Source organism: Mauremys mutica, chromosome 21, assembly GCF_020497125.1.
Source record: "Mauremys mutica isolate MM-2020 ecotype Southern chromosome 21, ASM2049712v1, whole genome shotgun sequence".
NCBI lineage: Eukaryota > Metazoa > Chordata > Testudines > Geoemydidae > Mauremys > Mauremys mutica.
Window position 1 is genome coordinate 9,159,391 of NC_059092.1, and position 24,217 is coordinate 9,183,607.

The window sequence follows — 24,217 nt, forward strand, 5'->3', positions numbered from 1 at the left end:
TGTGCGTTTGCAGTTAGTGCAGGCTCTCAATGGGGTATTTATAATGGATTTCAGCAGCCCTGGGAGCCAAAAAGCAGGGTTGTTTTTCGTGTCCCACCTAGCAGCCTCACACTGAGCGGCTTTATGAACCCTGCAGCACTGATGGATGCACAGCTCCTGCTGCAAAGGGCTTTAAAAACAAAAATAACTCTGTGTGGCAATTAATTTAGTGTGTGGGGGGGTCTCTCACGGCTTCCTCCCCTTCTCCCAGAGTTCTCCCCCTGGAGCGCTCCCCACCACCCGCGGCCGGTGAGCCCTCACCGGAGCAGAGATTGTTCAATGTTGCCAAGCGTTAAGATGAGACCGTCTGTGACCGGCACTCTCTGGAGGCGAAAGGCTGGCCCAGCTGTGCCACGGACCGCCCTGGTGCAAGGTACCAGTGGCTTTTTATCTGGGCACCTGGCTGACAGTGCTCAAGGGTGGCGAGGCACCAGAGAGAACCCATCAGGCCAACCAGGTGCTGCCTTTTGGTGAAGATGCAGCAGGCTTCCAGCTCCTGGCGCTCCCTGAGAAAAGGCCCTTCTGAACGGCACTCAAACCCGGTACACGGTCCCTCATGATAACACGCCCAAAGCCTGGCTCCCCAGGACAGCCCGGCACAAAGCCAGCATTGTGTTTGGGTTGGTTGTGGGACACCACAGACTTCCACACACCTCTCTCCCAAGGCGGGGAGTCGCTAGCTGTAATCCACCCAGCAGCAGCAGAAACCCTCTACCTCCCCCCTCCCACCCTGCTAGCCACATGCACACCCCTCCATGCCCTGGGGGCATCTCCTGGCAGCCAGGCGGTTAAGCCCCAATCTGGTAGGAAAACAGGAAAGCCAGACGGTTGACAGGCCCTGCAGGGCTCTCTTAAATATTCCGCCACATTTGCTCTGATTGATTGCAGGGGTTGGGGGTGGGGGAAGTGTTGGAGCGAGTTCTCTCCCTCCCCCTTCCCGTCCCAACCCCGCCAAACGTTTCCCAAGCTGCTGTGAATTTACCTGAGGGTACTCGGCACAGCCAGACAAACTGCCCACAAAGCTACAGACGTCCTCCACTGTCCATTTGCTGATGTCTTCCAGCGCCGGGCTCTCCTCCCCGTCCAAGAACAGACCTCCCATGGCGCCTGGATTGTGTGGGGCGGGAGGGGGAGGGGGAGGAGAAGGAAATATAAATCATTAAAATCCCACACGGACAGCAACAGGCCTGCGATCGGAATAGTTCTCTCTAGCCGCACATCCATTTTTAATGGCCTGTCAATTAAAACGCTGGGCAGGGTCAATTCATAGGCTTCTGTCTCCTGGAGGTCCCCCGCTCGGAAAAGGTGTTGGGGGGGGGTGGCAGGAGAGAGGGGAAAAATCCCCTCTAATGTGTTTCATGTGTGTAATGTTCTTCAGCTGCAGCAAAGGGAGGGGGGAGAGAAGCCCCCGAAGGCGTGTTTCTCCACACACTGCAAAATGGAAAAACTCCGGCTGCCCTGGGAGTTTCCCTCCCCCCAGCCCTTCTCCCGACTACGTGCTCCAAATGATAACAGGCCCCGACACCTCGCCCCTGCGGCCTGCTGCTTGGCTGGAGCTGGAGCTGGAGCTGGTGCTGGTGTGGAGGAGAGAATTTTCACTCCTTCCTTACGAACAAACCTTTGTTTTAAATGCCCCACAGCCCAAAACGTTGGGCTGCCTAACACCCGTTGCCGTGGTTTAAATGCATATGGCCCCGTCTCTCTGCTGGGGCAGGGTCTAGCCGGGTGGGGAGGTGACCCCCAAGAACCTCCCTGGAGCTCTGAGGAGAGCATGGTGCGGTTCATGCAGACAGGTCAATCCTCTGAAACGCAAGAGCGGTTCAAGGCCCAGCCCTGTCAGCAGAGCCGGACGGCGACAGAGAGCGCGCTCCAACCCCAGAAGGGGAGAGCCGAGCTGTCCCTGCTTCCCGACAGCATGGGACAAACGTGGAAGGAGAGAGCTGGATTAGAGCCTAGAGAGGAACAGGACAGAGGTCTGGAGAATGAAAAACGATGGACAGAAACCAGCCAGGCAACTCCAGCTTCTCCTGTATCACAACAGAGGAGCCAGGGGACCACCCACATATTTACCACTGAACACAGAAAATACTCGTTTGGAAAATGCCTTATTCACCTGTGGAACTCGCCGCCTATGTGACCACTGAGGCCAAGAGTTCAGGAGGATGCTTAAAAGGACTGGATATTTACAGGAATCAGAACATCCACAGTCACACTGGAGAGGGCAAAACTCTCATATCAAGTCTCATGCTTCAGGGCATGAGCCAACCAGTAACTGGAAGTAACATGTTATAATGATCTGTTGTGGAGGTTTCAGAGCGTCATCTGGTGCTGGGCATCGTCCTCAGCCACATCTGTCCACTTGAAAAGGGGGCAGGAATTGTCTGTCTCCCTCCTAACCCCTTTGAAGAGGTGTGGAGTGGGGGGATGAGACGGTTCATCCTCCCCACCCGTGAGTGGGGTTGAGTATCCTGTCCCATCCTCCAGCCACATGGAGGACTGGAATCCCCAGCGCTTTGCTCCTTATAGCCCATTTTATTATTGTTATTTGTATGATTGTAGCACCTAGGGGCCCCAGTCATGATCCAGGACTCCATTGTACTAGGGGCTGTACAAATACAGAGCAAAAAGACAGTCCCTGCCCCAGACAGCTTACAGCCCAGATCCTCAGCTTCTCCTCCCTGACCCTTGAGTGGAGATCAGAACCTAAACCCCGGCTCCTATCCTCAGCCCCGTCCCCCACTGCAATCTCCCTTTCACAGCAAGGGCAAGAATTGCAAGCCCTGCCCTCCGGAGCGGGGTCCTCTGCCTGTTACACTCTGCAGCGGGTCCAGTGGCACCATGACATGCTGTCCTGAGGCCTTCAAAGCTCAGTGGGCCCCCCCAGCGATGTGAAAAAGCCAGAGATAGAATCTGGCCTCTCTGCCACATGCTCCGGACTGAGCCACTTTACCCCTTGTCCTCCCAGTCGGCAAGAGCTTGGGCTTCACTGAACTTTCATCCCCCTTATAAAGGCTTCCGTGGAAACTACCAGCTTTGCCAAGCTGCAGGGAGACTCGGGGGGAGGCCCCAAAGGGGTTTGGGACATCGCTGGAGGAGCAGCATTTTCCCTTCCCTCCCAACTATAAGACAGATGGACAGACAGATGAGCTCCCTTTGGTTACATTATCATTTTCACTTGTGGTTTGTCCCCTGCTCTGGAACCCAAACTCCCAGCTGTTTACATTGAAGCTCGCGAGACACTGGGACAGCTGATTGTTTCCCTCCTTTTTTGGAAAAGCGGCTGCAGCTCGGTAAATAGAGGAAGTGAAACTGAACTCAGTTATTCCAGGCAGAGCCGACACATGGGCCAGACGCCTCCATCTGCAGCCGGAGCAAGTGCCTCCGAGGGGATCTGACTGTAACAGCCAACGGCTTTAAAATTAGGTACTTCCTTATTCCAAAGGCAAGCCAAGGACTTGGGAATGAAGCCTCCAGTCAGCCAGCCCACCCGCCCCAGCCTTAGGCACTGCCCGAGACTCCACAGAGGCTGGGCGGTACCTGCCTGGCACAGGCTGTCTCCAGATCCCGACCAGAGATTATGCAGATAGAGTCACGTTCAACTCTGTTTGCAAGTGGAAGGGCTGATGTCAGGGGACAGGGCTAGCGAGTCTTGGTGTAACCCTTGAGGAAATCCCTTCCCCAGGCGCCTGCCAGTGACCCTACAATTCCTGGGGTAGAAGTGGGGAGATGCGCTGAGCCCGTCGGCTCTATTTGCAGCCTTGCTAATGTCACTAACAGAGCTGAGGCAAAGGTCAGTCCCGCCAGGCAGCCCTCTCCCCATCCGTTTTTGTATCTCTCCAGGCCCCCAGCCACGCGCGCAGTCAGCCTGCTGTCTCCAGGAGTCAGGGCAAGTGCAGCCCTGCCTAGGGCAACAAGTAATATTGTCCAGCTATCCGCACACAGAGAAAGCTAGTATCGCCAAAGCCCTGATCTCCAAGGCTCTGCCTCCCCTCCCCATCTATGCCAGGAAAACACTCCGGCTGACGGGTGGAAGCGTTCTTGAAAAACAGGGGAAATACCAGCACGCTGGGCTCCAGCCTACTAGCAGTTTCTATAGCACAGAAGTTAAGAGACAGATGCTAAAATCTTGGCCCCACTGAAGCCAGTATCAAAACTCCCGCTGATTTCAACGGGGCCCTAACTTCCCCCAGAGAACCTGCTCTGCGGAGGTGGCAAACACCCAGAGCTTCATGGATTTCATCTAGAGATTTGGGTGCTCAGCACCTTGGAAACAGAGGACCCGGAAGCAACCTATTCAATCATCCCCCACTCTGCACGTTGACCAGGAGTCACTGGGCTCGATACATGCCAGCTCCCTCGGCTGGTAACGGCACATCGCTGGATACTGCTGGACAGTGGGGACACAGCAGCATCTGTCCCCAGCCAGGCTCCTCTTCTCTCACTGAGTGACGAATAAAGATCCACGGGACTGGTAACGGATTACAGAGCATTTCACCAGATCGGGCCCCAGCTTGGAGGGGGGCGAAAACTATCATCCCAGGCCAGGGTCTTGTGGACAGGTGCCCACATAAAAACACCCCCCTGCCAACTAGCATTAAATAATTCCCCCCCCCACACACACACTTTCTGGCAGCTGTGGTAGAAAGGCCAAGGGTCCTGGAGACTGAACTACCCACCCCTTCAAGAAAGGAGAGTCTCCACGGGTCACGGCTGAGGCACAGGAGCTGACAGGGCAGTGGAGGGGGGACTGCAGTGGAGGTGCCCATGCTGTACCTATTCTGGAGACAATACAGGCCCTCAGTCCCCAGCACTGCACCCTGAGAGGAGGGAAATAAACACGGATATGGGTGTCGCTGGGCATTATCACTAGGGTAAGCCTAAGCCCAGACAGCAGGCCTGTCGGCTAGCTAGAGCAGGATCTATCCTCTCCTCACTGCCAACAGGGCCTCAGTCCCGACAGCCAGGCCCTGTTTTCTGCACAGACGTCTGATCAGGCCAAGAGCATCAGCAGCAAAGCTCCCTCCTCCCCCCGCCCCAAGCTCAGAACAGGCCCAGAAGCCAACACACAGATGGGTTTAATCAGTCTTGTTATCGCTCTCCCATTCCCCCACCCCCCACATGCACACACCATTGCGGGTTCGGGTCATGGAGCAGCACTGGAAGGCTCACGTTAATTGCTCTCCAGACTGTGGATCAATAAAAGGATTTTAGCCTCCCGCACACTCCATCCTTCACCTTTTCCAGCGGAAGGGGGGGGGAAGACGAGAACACAACTCCGCTGAAACCTTGAAGAGATGAGGTCATCCGGCAGCCGCCAGATTCCCAGGAGGCGGCTCAGGGAATCGACCAAACTCTGGCTGCCTCGTCAATATTTTTGTCATCGGGGACAGAAACCAGTTCTCTGCCTCCAAAGCATGAGAGGAGCCCTCCCTGTTCTGGAAACCTGGCTGGGCTGTCTGAGACTCCAACCATCTCCTTTCCCTTCTCCCCCGTCCTCTGGGCTCTGTCACGCTACAAGCCTCTTTAGATTGTCAGCTCCTTGGGACAGGGTCTGTTTCTCCTCACCATGGTGTCCAGCTTACTATCAGGTCCCTGTGAGCGACAAGAGCAGCCCATGGACAGGACAGAGTTAAGAGAACGTCTGGTTTTCTGTCCTCAGGCACAAACTCCTCCTGGGGCCCAGGCTGGCCATTTGTTGGGCAATCTGTGGTCGCGTTACTTGGACTCGGGTTAATCAAAGCGCCCCAAAACACCGGTAGCATAAGGATGTGTGAGAGCGCACAGTCCAGGACACTGCACAGGGGCTCTGGAGACAGGAGTTCTATTCCCCGCTGACCTGCAGTGTGGCCTGGGGCCTCAGTTTGCCCTCCCACCCGTGATCTGTCTCGCCTATGTGGATAGACTCTTCCCATGGGCTTGTCTATATGGCCATTTACTGAGCGGCAATCTACAGCGCAGCACCTGCCACACACACAGTCACCACGTGGACCCTGCTACCGTGCACTAAACGTTCCTATGGCTGTTTCTGCACTACAGAAATTTTAGTACAGAGTCCATGCGGCCAGGTAGAGTGTGGCATACCAGAGGGTTGTAGATTTACTCCCCAGCCTGTCATGCGCTAACTCTCCAGAGAGACATGGCCTATGTGTCTGACCAGTGCCAAGCACAATTGGGTCCTGATCTCAGCTATGGCCACTGATGCAATAACAACAGGGCCGCCCAGAGGGGGGGGAAGTGGGGCAATTTGCCCCAGGCCCCGCAGGGGCCCCCATGAGAGTTTTTCGGGACCCCTGGAGCAGGGTCCTTCACTTGCTCCGGGGGCCCTGGAAAATTCTCATGGGGACCGGGCCCCCGAAGCTTCTTCTGCTCCGGGTCTTCGGCAGCAATTTGGCAGCGGGGGCCCCCCACCACCAAAGACCCCAGGCCCCCTGAATCCTCTGGGCGGCCCTGAATAACAATCACAACTTTCATAATAATACATGGGGTGCTAGCTTAAAGCAAGAGAGCCCTCATGCAATACAACACAGCGATAGTCCCCGAAACCGGAGGGGTCAGTTTAAACGAGGCCCTGATCATAAGTAATAATAATACAGGACACATTCTAGTTTCTGATAGTTTGATGGAGGTCAGGGGCGGCTCTAGAAAATCCGCCGCCTCAAGCAGGGCGGTGCGCCGCTCACATCGCCCTTCCCCGGTCCCGCGGCCGGGGCAGAAGTGCCTGCGGACCGTCCAGTGGTCCCGCGGCTCCGGTGGAGCATCCGCAGGCATGCCTGCGGGAGCAAGTCTGAGCCGCGGGACCAGCGCACCCGCCGCAGTCATGCCTGCGGGAGCTCGAGCGGAGCCACGGGAAGAGGGGACCCTCCGCAGTCATGCCTGCGGCAGGTCCGCTCGTCCCGGGGCTCCGGTGGACCTCCCACAGGCAAGACTGCGGGAGGTCCACCGGAGCCAAATGCCGCCCTGCCGGTAAAATGCCGCCCCACGCGCCTGCTTGGCGTGCTGGGGTCTCCCGCCGGCAATCCACACTCTGCTCTGTAGGGTCGCACATGGGGTGGCCAGAGGACAGAACCGTGTGTTTCCCCCTTTAAATGACTGTGAGGGGGAGGCTCCCACAAGGAAGCCTCCTCTGTTGCAAGCAGCAGGATTATTTATCATACTGGCCACCTGCTTGTCCCAGAGGAATTGCTTCCTTCTTCTGGCTGGACGGTGGCTCCGAATGGCCCACGTGTGAAGGGCAGCAGCACTCATCCTACCCAGTTCATTGATTTATAAGGGAGAAGGCCTGGCCCCCCCCACTCTCACAGGACACAGCATCTAGTAAGTTCCTGCTAACTGCTCAGCTAAGGCATTAGACCATGCATCTCTCTTTGGTTCTGGGTTGAGCTAGCAGGGCTGGTACGCTGGCTCAGGCTGGGAATCTGAGTTCAAGTCCCACCTCGCACTGGGACGTCCTTTACTCACGGGTCTCCAGGTTGCATCAGTGAGTCGGTAATGTCCCCGGGTGGTGCACAGCTCCCTCCACATGCAGCAGGATGCAGAGCCCATTTTAAAAGCCATGCACGGGACAGAGAGAACGTGCTTTCCCGCAGGCTGGCAGTCACCTCAGTGATGGCTCTATCACACGTGCGTGACCCTGCTGTCCTTCCTTAAACCTTGCTGCTGGGGGGAGCAGATCGGTCGGATTCCAAACAACCAGCCCCTCTCCTTTGGAAAGGCATCGGAAGGTCACGGGGGCAAGAGTTCACCAAACCCATCTCCCTCTCTGCCGGGACAGGGGTCAGCTGAGCACCTGACAATAACCACAGAGGAGCTGCTGTTTCTTGCTGAGGACAAAGCTGATGTTCCTGACGGAGGACATATGGCTGGGTGGGGGGGAGTCATCCACTCCGCTGCCTCTTGGTGGGATGATGACCTGAGTATCAATACGCCCCCCATCCCTACATGCACACGCTTCCGCCTTGTCCTGACACGCTCCTTCTATCTGCAGGGAGCTGGAGTAAATCAACAGCCCCTGCTCCGTTGAGATCCCTCGCTGAAGCTTAAAGGTAACACATCAGAGATTTCTCTGAGTTGTACAGGGGGTTGCCATGGGAACACAGTCAGGTGACAACACATGACTTTCCAGGGCAAGAGGCTGGCCAAGGAAGTGGAATCACTGTCTGGGGACCTCCTGAATCTCTGTCCCAGAGGTATGGATCCACATGCCCGGAGGTAATGCTGCCTGGCATCCGGAAATGCCCCAGGCACAATGGGATGGAGGGAGCTCCAGCCTTAATTCTGCATTTCCCGCTCATCAAACTATGGAACTACAGGGAATGTAGAGATGGCGAAGACCTAGCAGATACTCCAGGCTGTCCCCCACCAGCTGCCAGAGAGGACTGCTTCCTGAGCAGTACGTCTAGCTGTAACTCTAGCAATGGGCTTTGCAGTGCCCTGGGAGATTGTCTCACGGGTCTATTTTTCAGCTGCTCACCCTAAAAAGCTTTCCCTTGCTCATCTCTGTCCTGTTACATTTGGGCATGTCTCCTACGAGTATCCCAGACCACAGGCGCCGACTCCGTGGGTGCTCCGGGGCTGGAGCACCCACGGGGAAAAATTGGTGGGTGTTCTGCACCCACTGGCAGCTCCTCGCCCCACCCCTCCACCCCCGCTCACCTCTGCCTCCACCTCCGCCCCTGAGCGCGCTGCGTCCCGCTTCGCCCCTCTCCTTCCCAGCTGTTTCGCGCGGGAAGGAGGGGGAACGCGGCGCGCTCAGGGGAGGAGCTGGGGCAGAGTTGGGGCAGGGATTTGGGGAAGGAGTCCAATAGGGGCAAGAAGGGGGAGGAGTTGGGGCGGGGACTTTGGGGAAGGGGTTGGAATGGGGGCAGGAGGGGCACGGCAGGGGTGGAGTCGGAGAGGGGGGAGCTCGAGCATCCACCGGCGCCGGGAAAAGTTGGCGCCTATGCCCCAGACAATCCTTGCACCTCCTTCAAATACTGAGAGGTGGCTACTGGATCCCACCTCTCCACAAGCCTGGTTATCTTTTAGCCCAGTTATATATATTTAATTCTTCCAGCCTTTTCCCTCACAGGTCAATCCCTCCAAGCCCTTAATCATCTTTGCTGCTCTTCCCTGAAGCCCTCTCCAATTTATCAATGTCTGTCTTGAACCGAGGCTCCCACATAAGGTCCAGCCAACTCCATGCAGACTATCCCCTTTGCTCTGTGAGGACGTCATGCTTATCCATGCAGCTCAACACAGCATGGCATTTTTCCTACCACTGTATCATTAGCTTTGCCAATACCCAGTCAAACGCTCAGCCCACAGCTTCCAGCCAGGCACACTTACATACCCAAGGGGGCAAGAATTCACCTTCAGTCACATTTATGTTCTCACACTTTGAATCTCAGCTATATTGGAATTGGAAAAGGTTCAGAAAAGGGCAACAAAAATGATTAGAGGTATGGAACAGCTTCCGTATGAGGAGAGATTAATAAGACTGGGACTTTTCAGCTTGGAAAAGCTAAGGGGAGATATGATTGAGGTCTATAAAATCATGACTGGTGTGGAGAAAGTAGAAAAGGAAGTGTTATTTACTCCTTCTCATAACACAAGAACTAGGGGTCACCCAATGAAAATAATAGGCAGCAGGTTTAAAACAAACAAAAGGAAGTATTTCTTCATACAATGCACAGTCAACCTGTGGAACTCTTTGCCAGAGGATGTTGTGAAGGCCAGGACCATAACAGGGTTAAAAAAAGAACTAGATAAATTCATGGAGGACAGGTCCATCAATGGCTATTAGCCAGGATGGGCAGAGATGGTGTCCCTAGCCTCTGTTTGCCAGGAGCTGGGAGTGGGCGACAGGGGATGGATCACCTGATGATTACCTGTTCTGTTCATTCCCTCTGGGGCATCTGCATTGGCCACTGTCAGAAGACAGGATACTGGGCTAGATGGACCTTTGGTCTGACCCAGTATGGCCATTCTCACATTCTTCCTGCACCATCCAAGATCCATGTCTACTTGGGTCTAGTATTTGCCCTTTTCCCTTCTCGTGTGTTTGTGGCTCACCCCAGCCTGGTACCATCTCTGAGTTATTTTGTTTCAAGCTGGATCCTTGACATTCATTTTTTTTTGTTTGTTTTAACTCTAGATGCTCAAATCCCACAGAGACAGATGCACCATGAATAGACTATCAGCCCCATTCTTAACATCCTGTAAAATCGATACTCTGCCAAGGCCCCCTGCTATGCCAGTTCCCCCCAGAGCTATGAGGCTCTCACCTACCTGCGTGGAAATAGGGGCTCATTGTATAAGGGAATCCGAAGGGCAGCGGCTGAGGTGGTGGGATGGAGGCTGGAGGGAGGTATTTCACCTCAGTTTTATTGATGCCTGGGCCAAGCAGGTGGCTGGGCGACTCAGTGCTTGAGGAGCTGCAGGGGGCATTCTGGCTGGAAGCCACTTCACTCAGCTCCTTGGCCCCCTCATAGACCTTGCTTGTCTCTTTGCACTCTTTGAGTTCACTGGCTGAGCTGCTGCTCTCAGCTTTCAGGCTCTCCGGCTTCTCGTCGCTCACTTCCGCATCGCTCTCCGAGTCTTTCATCTCCTCATCGTTGCAGTCGGGCACGCCATCCCGCGCCCGGGGCTCGGCCAGCTCCTTGGCCTCGTGCAGACCCGGAGGCTCGGCCCGGTGGTGCACTGATTTCCGGCTCCCCCGCCGGCCCTGCTCCTTGGGCGGGGTGGTGCTGGGGACCCCATGGTTGAGCGACAGCAGCGGCGTGTTGTTGTGCCGGAGCACCAGCATGGCGTTCCTCCGTGAGAGTTCGTCCCTCAGAGGGTGCCCCTCAGGGATGTCGTGCATGTTCCGCAAGGCCGGGTGGTCCTGGGGTAAGCCGGGGTGCAGGCTCAGCGGGTCGCTGGCCAGTAGCCTCTGTCGATGGAGATTCTCCAGCTCCTTCTGGCGGATGATCTCGGCCGACATCTCAAGCCTAAAGAGGGAGAGAAAAACGAGTAGGGTTTGAAGGTCAACTCCTCATGCACTAGCAGCTGCAGCTTTGGCGCTCAAAGGCCTAAGGCCGAGTTTGGTGTGCGGGTGGTTTTCACGCCCTTCTATTGTTTCAATTAATTTCCCTCTGACATTGCACTATTTCTGCTGCACAATCCAAGGCAAGGAGTCCAGATTCCATCCACCACTGCCACCCCCTGTGCGAACCAGGCTCCTTGGCAAGTTCCTAGCAGCAGGGCTGGCTGGTTGAGAGGTGCAGGTAACGGGATACAGAGCCTTTCACCCCTACGTCATGGGTTCAAACCCAGCCGGCAGCACCAAAAGCTCTCACCTTCTCACCCCTTAGAAGCCCAAGTGTAATGAGTCTGGCGGTCTCAGGTTACATCCAAAGGGTGCCAATCAGAAAAATCACCGGCATAATGGTAGTCTCAGCAGAGGCCAAGCACTGGATGGGCGTGAGGGCTGAACTAGGCTCTCTGGGTGGGGAAAGCTCGCACTACACCTGCCTATGCGGTACCTGTCCTGGAGAGGGAGGGCTTCCTTCCCCCGGCTGCCCATATAGCACCAAGGTCACACCCTATTCTGGCTGGGGCCAGGAAGACAGGCCAAAAGGGGATGGAAATCTAGCCCGCAGGACAGGCAGGCTCACATGCAGGGAGCCCCTCTGGGGCAGTGCTCCATACCTGGCAAGGTTCTGTTTCCGCAGCATCTCCTGCTGCCGTGCAAACATCTCTGCTTGTGCCGGCTGCAGAAACCCGTAACCTGTGGGCAGGGGACAGCATGACAGACACAGGGTTATACAGGGCAGCACTCACTCGCTGTGTGGCCAGCTGTGCAGGGAGGGGCCACAGAACTGCTCCCTCTCCAATCTGGGGGAACTGCCCTGGCTGTAATCCCAGTGAGCAACACATGTGATTTCCTGCGGCTCACAAGACCCTAACTATGCCAAAAGGTTTCCCATAACGCTCCCACAGGGTGACTTCGTAGCCGACTCCATTCCTGCTGTTCCGCCTCATTCAGGCTGCACAATGCAATAGGCACATGCGGCTGCCTGGTGCAAGGAGCCTGTCCCATCCCTCTGTGAGGCAGGCCAAGTGCAGGCCTTGCTCTCTGCTAGCACTGCTGTGGGGCTAGACACACCAAAGGGACCAGGGAGAGGGCATGGCCTGCTCCCCTCTATACGGGCCAGTGGAGCTGAATGGCCACAGGAGAGGGCAGTGCATCCACTGGGGTGGGACAGCTCTGGGATGCTCCAAGTCAGGGCTGTGACAACACAGCCCTCTCCTCCCATATGCCACGTGGACCATCACCCGCGTACTCACCTGGTGTCTGGCACAAAGCTGAAGGCACCCCCAGGAAGGGAGGTCTCAAGTGAGGCCCTAGCGCGATGTGGGGGGCATTCTGGGGTGACAGCAGGGGCGGTGGGTGGGACATGTCCCTAAAGAAAATGGAAGAGATTTAGAGATTTAGCACTGCCCAGTGCTGATCGCAGCAATCCGAGCGTGAGCTTCGCTCAGCAAGGAGATCAATGTCTCGGCGGGCGCGCCAGCATGCTGGACTGTGTTCTCTGACATATACACACACCCACACCCCGCTACAAGTACAGCTGGGGCACACCTGTGCAAATACACCTGCATGTTAAAGGTCAGCCTCTTTCTAAGACTGATACAGGCTGGTCTGCCAGCAAACTGCCACCATTAGAACCTGAATCCTCATGCTCAGCAGCCTGCAACTCCATAATGCACCGGCTGTCTCATGCACAGTGTGTTCTCTCTCTCACACACACACTCACAACAATTGCACCCCCTTCCCTTGTTTGTACGTGCCTGAGCTGGGCTATAAGGTCTTTGGGACGGAAGCTGTGTCTGACTGGTTTGTAAAAGCCCTGAGGACATTACATTTCAGAATGGGCTGTAGCTCAAAGTCTCTGCTCAGTTCTTACCTAAGCAAAACCTGTCCCTGGAGCCAATGGGAGCTGTGCCTGAGTTAAGGGCAGAGAGAGAGATCAGAGATCGATCCCCCTAGGGATAGATGCAGCCGAGCAGCAGGCCCACACTTGCTGCGTGAGCGACCTAGAGGGAATGCTCTCCAGGATGCTATACAGAGAGCTCAAAAATTGTGCTTGCCTGGAGACAAAGGAGTTCGCCGTTAGACTTCCGCTGGCTGGACCCGGGTGCTCACACCAGCACGCGGGTGTGCACATGCTGCACCTTGACAGACAGTTGGGTCTGCCATTCCCTCTCCTGCCCTGCTCCTCCAAAAGCTTCTGATAATCCCATTGACCATGGGTTTCCCAGCCAGCTGTTCCGGCCCCATTGAGGCTCCTGCTTTGTGACGACCACAGAGTGAAGAAAACACAACATTCGATGAATTAAAACAAAGCAGAGCGGAGGAGGGACAGGCCAGGAGCTGCCCATTCCTTTCCCACTGAGCAGCCACCAGCACCATCCGCCCCAGTCTCACAGGGGCCGTGAGCCCTCTGCCCCCACGGAGCTGCGTGTGATTGATGCTCATGGGGCAGTACCCACACGGAGCCAAGCGCAGACACTCAGGGTCTCTCAGGGCCTGATGGGAACGAACGTTTGGTGGGGGAGGTCACAGCAGCTCACAGTATCCGGGTGTCAGAGGTGGGGAGGAGGTGACACAGCGGCTCCCAGCACTGGCTCCATTGTTACCCACACACCTGCTGCTCTCTCACTCGTTCCCAGAACTGACCCATGGCGCGAATGGAGACGCTGGAGACTATCCGCACTGGCAGGTTTGGGGTTGAATTTTGTTCTTTATTTGCAAAACTTGATAAAGAAAAAAAACGAAGGGGATAAAAGAGGAGCCGACAATACAAATCTGTGCGCAGGGGAATGAAACAGATCTCACCTGCTTCCCGCTTGCAGAGATTTGGCTCTGCTGGGACGTACGCTGGGAGCTGGCTGGGCAAGGGGTGCACAGGACAGCACCAGACAGCACTTGTCTTTCACCTCAGCAAACCTCGGTTAAAACTTGACTAGGTTACAAGTCAAAAGATATTTGATCGTTTTGGGGGTGGGGGTCTCAGTGAGGACCCTAATGGTTATCCAACCACTGCCCTGCTTGGTACGACTGGCAGCCTCTTCTCTGCAGACAAGGGGCTGCTGCAGGTCGGAGGCGAGGAGCACTGGCAGAGATCTGATGGGGCCTGCTGGAGGTGAGTGTTGAACTGGAGTGGCAGAGCTGGAGAGAGGGCTGGCATAGCAGGGGGTGCTGCTGGTGAGCGGAGAGGTGCCTGGGCAGAGCCAGGGTGGGTCGCATGCCTGAACGTGATGCAGGACGACAATACAGCAGACTGGCGTTAGCCCTGACTCTAGCTAATAGTAACCGTAGTGGAAGGTTGGGGGAGGGAGAGACAACCAGAGAGCAGGCCAGGTAAAGCCCTCAGGAAGCAAACAGGAGCCAAGGTCTCTTCCATTAGTCAAATCTGCTTGGGAAGCCTGCAAGCAAATCTCTGGTTTCCGGCTGCGCGTCTCTTAATTCCCTTTGATGGCCACTTAGAACATTATTACCTTCACCGGGGCATCTAGAGGCAAAGCGAAGCCCTGCTGGTCCCCTGCCCCCACACTGCCGGGGATGAGCTATCACCCTGCTTCGTACAGCTACAGCTGAGGTCCATTTTTTGTGCTTCGCCCGATTTCCAAAACTGTTCCAACAGCAGGAGAAGGGGGGGGAGTGTCTCCTTCTCCTCTCCCTAGATCTCCCTGAACCGGCTCTATCCCTCCATCAGCCAGCACTATTGCTGAGACCCACACGCGGACCCAAAACAGTGGATGGATTGAAATATTTCCCTAAATCAGACTTCCCTGCCTCCACCCATTTCCATCTGTCTTTGCCTCCCCGCCTGTCTCGTCCTTTTCTCCCCTCACTCTTTTTGTCTGTCTGTCTCTCTCTTGCCCTTTCGCTCCCTCCTCCTTTTCTGTCTGTCTCTCCTTCCCCCCCAGCTCTCCTCTAAACTAATTGCACAGCTCGCTGTGTCTGGAGGAGAGCCACAGATCGATCCGTCGCTGTTGAAATGTTAATGCTAATCGTATAACCGCTCCGCCAGCGCCTCGCGCTTCAGTGGCAGCTCCAATTAATCTCAGGTAACGCAGCGCGTGACCTTCGGCTCAGCGCCGGGGCAGCAGCCAAGCGATGCTTATGTAATTACACCATGAAGTGTGTAATCACCTGCCCTAATCCCTGAGGCCTCACAATTAGCTGAGGCCTCGGTCGCTGGGCTGCCAAGTGCTTTGCCACCCTGGACAGCCTGCAGATGAATAACGGACAATTAAAGCGGCATGACGGGGGCTAGGAGGTGTCGGTTCGATCGTAATTAGCCGTAATCATGGGGAGACGAGCCTGGCAGACGTGCTGTTCGTTTTATAAGAAGCAATTTAGGAAATCAAGTAGCTTTTAACTATTGCGCAGCCTCCCTGCCTTTTATAAACACAGGAGAGGGGAGTCTGACTCGGAGACGCCGCCGCGCATAAGCCCCAGGTGCAGGCTGCACAAAGAGTCAGAAACAAAAGGAGTGGCGGCGGCGCCTGACTTTAGCTGGCAAGAGACACTCTGCGCTAGGGATGAAGATGCTCTCTGTGGGGATCAATTAAAGGCCCTTCACTTCCGCAGCAGCACGATGTCACCTCACAGGGCCGAGCCTCGATCTCGGAGGCCTTTGCCTGCCCTCCGCTGTTTTCTGTTCATTCCCATTCTATACTGTGCACTCGGTTCCAGAAGCCATGTAATAGGCCCCACTTCCTTTCCTTTACGGGCATGCTGATCACCTGGCCACTGTTAGGTAGGGAGGTAAGAAATAATCCCGCGGAAGGAGGGAGGAGCTGGCCCTGCGGTCCCTGGGGGTGCTGCCAGGCCACAGGAGTTACAGGGAAATGTTAAAGGAGAGGCTGTCGCGGGCTCTGTGGGGTAAGCTTTGGGGGCTCCTTGCAGCTAGAGGAGGGAGGTCCTGTCTACACTACAAACGCGACAGTGTCAGGGAACAAGCCCAAGGATTTTAAAAACAGGGCCAGGCCCTGTCTATGCCACAAAACAGTGCTTTAGTCATGTCAGGTGAGGTGGCCAGATAGCAGCAGCATTTGCAATGTAAACAGAACCTTGCAGAGTTCGGCAGTGGGCCGAAAGCCACACCCGCGTAGGGGAAGGAGGAGCAGGGCGAGGTCAGAGAGAAAAGGACTGTGACCCAATTGGTGCTCCCATTATTAGTACCGCTATGCAACCAGCTGTGCTACTCTGAAACCAGAGCTGGGAGAGACCTGGCCTGACTCAACACTGCCCTCCTCCTTTGCCACAACTCTACGCATCAGCCAGCAGCCACGCCTGAGCCAACAGCGAACTGGAATCAAGTAGCTACGTGCCCACAGCTCACCAAGCACCTTAGTCTGCAAAACCGGGCTAAGGGGCAGGGTAGTACGGTGCACGTACTCCCATCGCCTTCACAATATCTAATGCTGCAAAACAAGCAGCTGGAGCTGGAGTAATCGGGAGGCTAGTGTCCACCCTGGTGCAGTTCCGCAGATCACACGCGCGATGCATATGATCGGGGGGCAGAGCCCCCCATAGCGAGACCACAGTTTAGCATCTCCTTAACAAACTAGAAATACTGGGGAGGACGTCACACATCTACTGGGAGATGGTGCCCAAGAAACATCCCCGCCATTTCTTAACGGGGCTGTGCCCATTTCTTAACGGGGCGCTCGACACAAAGCAAGTCAGGAACCGGGACACCTTTCGGCAATGAACACTGTGGTCTTGAGGAGCATCATTCTGAACAGAGTCTGAATCCTCCCTGACCCCAACCCAATCCTCTCTGTACTCACAAACTGCAGCATGGCACCGCAACCCCCCATGTGCCCTGGGCCCCAATCCTGACCCGGAAGGGCCATTTGCAAGGGTGAGAGATGACTAGCTACGAATGGCAGGGAGCGTGCTAATTAACACCAATTGTACTGGCAGATGTGGGGATATGGAGACCTCCTAGAGGGAGATCCACCAGCTACTTCTACCCAGGCCAGATAGTACTGAATTATACTGAACCAGTGACCCGGGGGTGAAAGAGTCCAGAGCCAAGCCAATAACCAAGGCATACAGAGCTCCCATTGAAACACATTGGAAATAAAAACCTTGGGCCCAATCCTGTGATCCCTGCTCAGTTACACCTCAGCCTTTACTTGGGTAAAACTCCCACTGGAGTAAGGACTGAGAAACCACTGAGTAACAGCTCTGTCCCCTGAGACCCTGAGCCTAGCCCTTGCCAATTACGTTTGTTAAGCCCCGTCCTTGTTGCGCAGAGAGCACTTCTGCATGCATTGTTTCAGCATCTTTCTCTTCTTTTTTAAAAAAAAATACATATATGCCAGCTGGAGGCTTGTGTGTAGGGTATTAGGGGATTTGCACTGCATGCTGCTAAATTTGATATGTCCTTTAACAGGAGACAAATGGTTCACAAGGCTTAAAAAGTATTGACTTTTCTTTAACAATAAGCGCTAATGGCCTTCAAATAATCAATATTTAAAGTCATTATGGGGTTACACATTATACTGTTAAAACCAGGCATTCCATATTAACCCCATCTCGTCCTCCCAAATCCAGAGCCGCCGGCTTGCAAGAGCGGAGGGACGGGGGAACTGAGAGGGTCAGGAAACACAGATTGAAAGCGGCAAGGCATGGAAATAAATTTAGAGAGGGTAGGAGGGAGGGGGGAAAATGCACGAGAGCGCCACTTTATTCTGCTTTGCTTCTGATAGGAAGAGACACTTGAAACCTGAGGTAATGGGCAATTGGCACACAGCTCTTGGCTGGTTTGCAGCAGGCAGTTTTAATACCCGTCCACAGACTCCTGCTGCACCAGGGAGGGAAACTAAATAAACCAAAAGGGTTTTTTGAAGAACACGTTTGGGGTCTCTAGGTACAAGAAGACATGCACCAGCTAGACGACATGTACCACATGATGGGATGATAGAAATAGCTTTAGACAAGAAGGGGTTGGGAAAATTCTAACCGGTTTTAAAATCAGTTCAGTCAAACCAGTCCAGGCCGCCTGGATCCTGGTTTGGGCTATGGCCCCAGACAGCTTGAAAACTGGTTTGAATTTGGGGGGGAATCTCAGATGTAGACCAGGCCAGAAAGTGACGAATGCTGAGTTCACTGGGGGAGAGTCTTGGGAGGGATTGCAATTGGGCAAAGAAGAGAGCTGGTGTGAGCTAGATGAGCAAAGGAAGCCCTTCAAGATCAAGAGAAGGAAGCGGGGACTGCAGGAGCTGAGGGGTGCCAGGCCTGGCCCAGAGTTAAAGGCAGCAGTAGCAGCAGCATTGGGAAAGAGGCACATCCTGAAATCCTCACTAAGTTTGTAAGGCAAAACGTCCACTGCCTTTGAGGACAGTTTTGCCTGAGGAAGGACTTCAGAGTTTGGCCACAGCTCCCTGCAAACCAAAGGCCAGCCGGCCCGCCACTGGGATTCAAGGAGCTACTGATGAGTGCGCTGATTTTCAGCCTTCTCTCTTCGAACTGCCAGGGAGCCAAACACATGATGATTTCCCAGCACCTGGAGTTTTTCACTATTCTTTATTAACTCAGCTCGCCCCACCTGCCACCCCCCACATTATTTTATGTGCTCCCTGGGAAATGATAAATGAATTACGCCCCCCCTCTGATGCCGTGCAGTGTTAGCCACTGGACAAAGTACAGCTCCACACGAGCACAAAACTCACACACGAATCTGAAGTGTCACATAAACTGTCTGGTTTCACCCATCTGCAGAGATGGTTTATGGATCGGCCAGTCTTATTCTGATCACCTGTGCAATGCACTTCAGATGCGGGGTATAAACATTTTTCCAGAAGAGAGGGGAATGCTAACCTCCCCGATCACATAGCCGGGCCAAATTCCTGAGACCACCCCTGAAGAGAGGAGGTGGAGGTGGATGGAAAAGAACCCTAAGCCCGATGGGGATAGACAGAGCAGCAGATGAAAGCACTCGCCTTTCACCTCTGAAGGCTGGTTCGGATTTGAGGTTTGGCGGGCTCTGCTTGGAACCTAATGGGTCATTTATTACACACGCATATGCAGAGCCTGGGCTGATGGAGAAGCTTCTGTTCAAATGAGGATGTAGATAGTGACTAGCAGTAGGTGCCACAGGATAAACCAGAGGGCCTAGCACCCTGTGTAGGAAACTGGGAAGCCAAATGTCTCTCCAACGAAAACAAGCAAGCCCCGAGGAAACTCAGTGGATACAAAACAGAGCCCAAACCTATCCCTCATCTCTAGAGAGGGTGGTCTCCTTCCCATTTCACATGGGGCATAGCATCATGCAGGTGGAGGTGGGGGGTAGGAGCAGGTCAAGCTAGAGAGTTTGGAATCTAGAGCCAAACTTTTCCAAGCCCTTTAGTAACATTCAACTAACCAATCTTCACAATCAGAGACCCCATCTTTACAAACACACCTCCCAGAGCTGGGCACTCTTTAATTCTGGGTCTGAAACCAAACACCCTGGAGCTTGGAAAAGTCTGGATCTAGATTCCAAACTCTCTAGCTTGATCCTTAAAATACACACAAACCCCCTTGGAAGGTAAGTTAGTTGTAGGTAGGTCAGAGGCGAAGCAACTTGCTCCCTGCTACAGAGAGAATTGGGTTTTATTTTCTAGCCATGCACATGCACCGGGTGCGCATCTATTTATCTAGGTATCCGTGTGGCTCCCCTCGCCGCAGAGGCCACGTTCCTGGGATCCACGCACATCTTGGGGTTGTGCATTTGGAAACGGATGCCTTTTGTACATGCGCTTTGGGAACGTGGTCCTTGGCCTCCCAGCGAGACACCGGGCTCCCTGTCCTGTGCTCAGACCACCAGACCCACTGCTGACCAGTGACTATGAATCCAAACAGTGGACAAAAACTGAGCCCCACCCATCTTCCTGAGCATTCATCAGCTCATGGTAATTGTTCCGCAACCCTATTCACCCCTGAAAATTAAACTTTCCCAAATGGATGCAAATTCGTCCTCTGCAAAAAATGTGGCGCCACCTTGATAAATAAACCAGGGTTGCTGGTGTGGGTTTTCCCCCCTTGCCATAACTAATAGATGAATTCTTGAGTGGCTAATTATTCTTGCCAGCAAAGCCCCACAAAGCTCCCAACAGGAAGCTGAAATGGGATTTTAACACCATGCCCAGCAGCTCACATCATGCGCCCAGGAAAAGAGACACCATCAATCCACCTGCAGTTTTCTCTGTGTGAGCCAGCTCATTCCACCACCTCTTCCTCCCCTGCCTACCTGAGCCTGCCGCCTTTTAGACTTTCCACACCCTTCCTGCTAAAGGAACACAAAGGCTAGTTTGATTTATCTTATTGACAGAGACCACAGCAGTCAAATACAAAACCAGAGGCCAAGACCAACAGCAAGAGGGAGACCAACAGCGAGAGAGAGGAGGAGAGATTAACCCTCCGGGTGCTTTGTCTCTGCAATCTGTGGCCTTGTCTTCTACAGGCATGACTAATGCCCTCCGCCGTGCAATGGTAAAGAAGCACAAAACACGGCCCTTACGAGTGGGGGCAGCGTGATGCAGGATGACCCCAAGTAACACTCGAGTGGTTAAGGATCTCTGGGGACAAACAATAATCATGGGAACCAATGTCAAGCAGACTTGACGAGCCTGACTGCAGGGCATAGCTGAAGCTGCCTCCTCCCAGCAGGACCCCTGCAATTATCCCTCAGCTCAGCTGACATAGGATTGTAACACCTGAGAACTTTGCCAAAGGAACAGGTAGAACACACACAAACACAACCTTCTCACACCCTCTTCACAGGACCAGAAGGCTGCATACAATTAATCTGTCGGGTCAGTTGTGCCTTGCGCACAAGGAAAAGGGAATAGAAAACCTGCCCAGGTCCAGCTAGGCCCACGGTGTGAACTTTTCACACAAAACATCCAAAAGCTCCTAGGGTAGCTACCCTACCCAGGCACTTGGGGGCAGCTTCTGCACACAGATCCAACACAAAGGCCTGCCCTGACTTACTCGCTAGGCAAGTCTACTGAAGTAAACAAGGCTTCTGAGTGTATAGGCCAGGGAAGAATATAGCCCTTCACTTTTATACCCATCAATTCAGACAAGTGGTGGTCTCAGTATCTACAGCGCCTTTATGCCGATAACTAGTGGGTTGCAGGTGGGCCCAGAAATTCTTACTCCATGCAATAAGACTCAACTACTCGCGCCTTTCACCTGAGGACCTTCAAGACCTTCACAAACAGTAATTAAACATACCCTGTTTTACAAATGAGCATTGGCATCATTTTACAGATGGGGAAACTAAGGCACAAAAGGGTAAGTGACTTGGTCAAGTTCACAGAAAAAGTTAGTGTCAGAGCCAGGAATAGAACCCGGGAGTCCTAACTCCCAGTCTCCAATATAATAATTAATCCACACTCCTTTCCATAGCTGGGAGTAGAACCCAGGAAGGAGTCTTGACTCCTGGTCCCCGGATCTAACTATTAGACCCCTGTCCCTCCATCACTGGCAAAAAACACCCAGATGCCCTAATTTGCAGTCCCTTGCTCTGCCCACTGGATTACACTTTCTCCACACAAGATTTAACACTCTCTGGCTTGGGCTTCATTATCTTCTCTCCGCCAGCCAGGCAGTCCCAGGTAAATCCTGGACTTGATACCCATCAACATGCGTTTTTAGTTTGCCGTTCCAATGTGCGCACACACACACCCTTCCATAAGCGCTTCCTCAGCCAGTTCTCCGGCTGGCCTGGCAGCCTTCCAGGCCACACGTAGTCAGAGAAGTTTTCCTACCAACTGGCTGCAATGAAACTCGCCTATCTCTGCATTCCTGACAGGTCTGTCTACAGCACGCATCGACGGTATTGGATTGTACTAGATGGGTTAGCCAAAGTGCAGCCGGTAGGACAAAGGTTTATCAGGACCGCCCAGCCCCTGCACACAGAGAGCTACTAGGCAGAGGATTCCCCCAGGGCTATGAGCTGAAAGAACCACCTTCTCCTCACACGCACTTCAATTATTATTCCAGTTTCCTTCCCACTCACTCTCAATAAGAGATCAAGAAAGACCATTAGCAAAGCCTAGAGTGAAGCCCTCCACAGCCCTTTCCGGGGCCCCCAGAGGGTGTCAGCCCCTGTGGCAGTCAGTCCATCTCCCGTCTCTTCACTTCTCCGCTATCCGTGCAAGAAACAAAGACAGCTTTAATTTAATTTCACCCTGAACTCCTTGATTACGAGGGGAACATCTTATAACACAGAGTGAGATAAATAATCTGGGTAAACCAGGTTTCCAGCAGCACTCGCTGAGCAAAGAAGCCTCACCTCCAAGTCTTGTCCTTCAAAAAAAAATTCCCTCTCATCAGCGTCTGTCCCAGAGCATTAGTTCCCTTTTGTTATTATCTGGGGCAGCTATAAAATTCTAATTTAAACAGCTTAGCATGTTCTGTGCCAAAAGAACAGGTTACACGATATCATCAACTCCCGATTCCAAGGCAGGTTTTAGACAGAATGTTATCAACAGCCTGAGACTCACAAACCAGGATCTGAAATGCACACGTGCATGTCAGCCCCATTCCCACACACCAAATGAGAGCACATAAACCCACACACGCACACACGTGTAATGAGCAAGCACATCCGTGCCTAGAAACATGCAAACACTAACATGCAAGCGCATACACCCACACATGCACTGACACCCTTGTACGTGTATGAAACGTGCAAGCACAAAGTCATACATGTACATATCCCCCCTTTCCACACACATACTTCCCAAAGACACACCCATCAATGCAACCACACACAGACCAGATGACACACATCATGCACCCACTCACACACACATCCAACCTGGCACATACATGCCTAGTCCATCTACATATTCCTTTGTTTTCAGTTTTATTGATTTTTGCCCAAAAAACCCTGAGTTTTACAAAAGCTATTCAATAATAATGATATTCCATTTTTAACAAACTTCCCTGGAACTTACATGTACAGAATTTCAAGTACGTGAATATGCTGATTATGTTTAAAAAAAATCCAACACACACACTAGGGTAGATGTGTTTATGTTCATAATAAATTAGTCTAAGTATAAACATGGGGCTGTCTGTTAAAGTACGGCAACGTAGTGGAAGTTGCACACACATGCACATGAGGATGTGTATGTCAGTATCTGAGTCCTAAAAAGAGAAGTGCCAGAATTCCCCAGACCCGGCTCCCTCCTTGGAGATGGCGGCTTAGTAACCGAGATGGCCCAGGTAACCCGGCTGCCATCTCTCTTTCTGGAGCCGGCCTGGAAGTGAAAGAGGTGGAGGACGCAGCGTGTGGAGACAGCCCCCTGGCCTCCTGCGGCCTCTGCCACTTTCGCTAGTTGTTCCTTTTTTTCTCTCCTCCCATCCCCCAATGTTCACCCCCACATTTACTTTCCGCAACCACTCCCACCCCCTTTTTTAATTTTTTGCAAGAAACCCCCCTAAATTCCCAGGAAGCTTTAAACAAAATTAAAAGTGAAAACCAAGGGCCTCGTCGAGCTAATCCCGCACGGCCAGGCCGCCGCGGGGGCCAGCCACCTTCCCGCCTCTCCTTCCAGTACCCACCACCCGCCAGGGCCGCCCCGAGGGGGGTGGGGGCAAGTGGGGCAATATGCCCCAGGCCCCAGGCCCCACAGGGGCCCCCACAAGAATTTAGAATTGCAACTTTTTTTTGATGGAAGGGGCCCAGAAATTGCTTTGCCCCAGGCCCCCTGAATCCTCTGGGCAGCCCCGCCCCCCGCCCCCAAGCCACCCCCCCCCAACGGGCTGCGGGGACCTCCCAGCCCCCCCCCCCGTGTCTCGGCCAGCCCCGCCCCGGGGGTGGAGCCACGCGAAGGGGGCGGGGCCGCCCGTAGCCCCTCCCGCCCCGCCGCCGCCGCCGCCGGTACCTCTCGGGGAAGTGCGTGTCGCGGTGCTGGGGCAGCCCCTGTTTCCGGCGCTGGCTGGACGAGTTGCTGGCCGAGGGGAGATGCGCCTCCATGGCCCCGGGGTTGCGCGCCGCCGCCTCTTGCCGCGCTCGGAGCAGATCTGCGGAGGGGGGAGGGGGGAAAAGCCCGCGTGAGCCTGCGGCCGCCGAGCGCCCGACCCGACCCGCCGCCCCCGCCCCGGGCAGCGCCGGAGCCTGGCGCCCGCCGCGGACTC

General features: G+C 54.2%; 1 protein-coding gene across 10 annotated transcripts in view; it reads right to left on the reverse strand.

Moving 5' to 3' along the window:
• SAMD11 (sterile alpha motif domain containing 11) overlaps window positions 1-24,217 on the reverse strand; it is a 178,842-nt gene that overhangs the window by 8,059 nt on the left and 146,566 nt on the right. For 9 of the 10 annotated variants that reach the window (XM_044996662.1, XM_044996661.1, XM_044996660.1 and 6 more), the window contains 5 exons: window positions 23,965-24,103; window positions 12,346-12,461; window positions 11,707-11,785; window positions 10,306-11,006; window positions 1,022-1,146 (listed from right to left, as the gene is read on the reverse strand). In XM_044996662.1, coding sequence (XP_044852597.1) covers window positions 1,022-1,146; window positions 10,306-11,006; window positions 11,707-11,785; window positions 12,346-12,461; window positions 23,965-24,103 — 1,160 coding nt within the window. Of the gene's footprint in view, window positions 1-1,021; window positions 1,147-10,305; window positions 11,007-11,706; window positions 11,786-12,345; window positions 12,462-13,149; window positions 13,348-23,964; window positions 24,104-24,217 lie in introns of all 10 variants that reach the window. The other variant, XM_044996670.1, reaches the window with a different exon arrangement.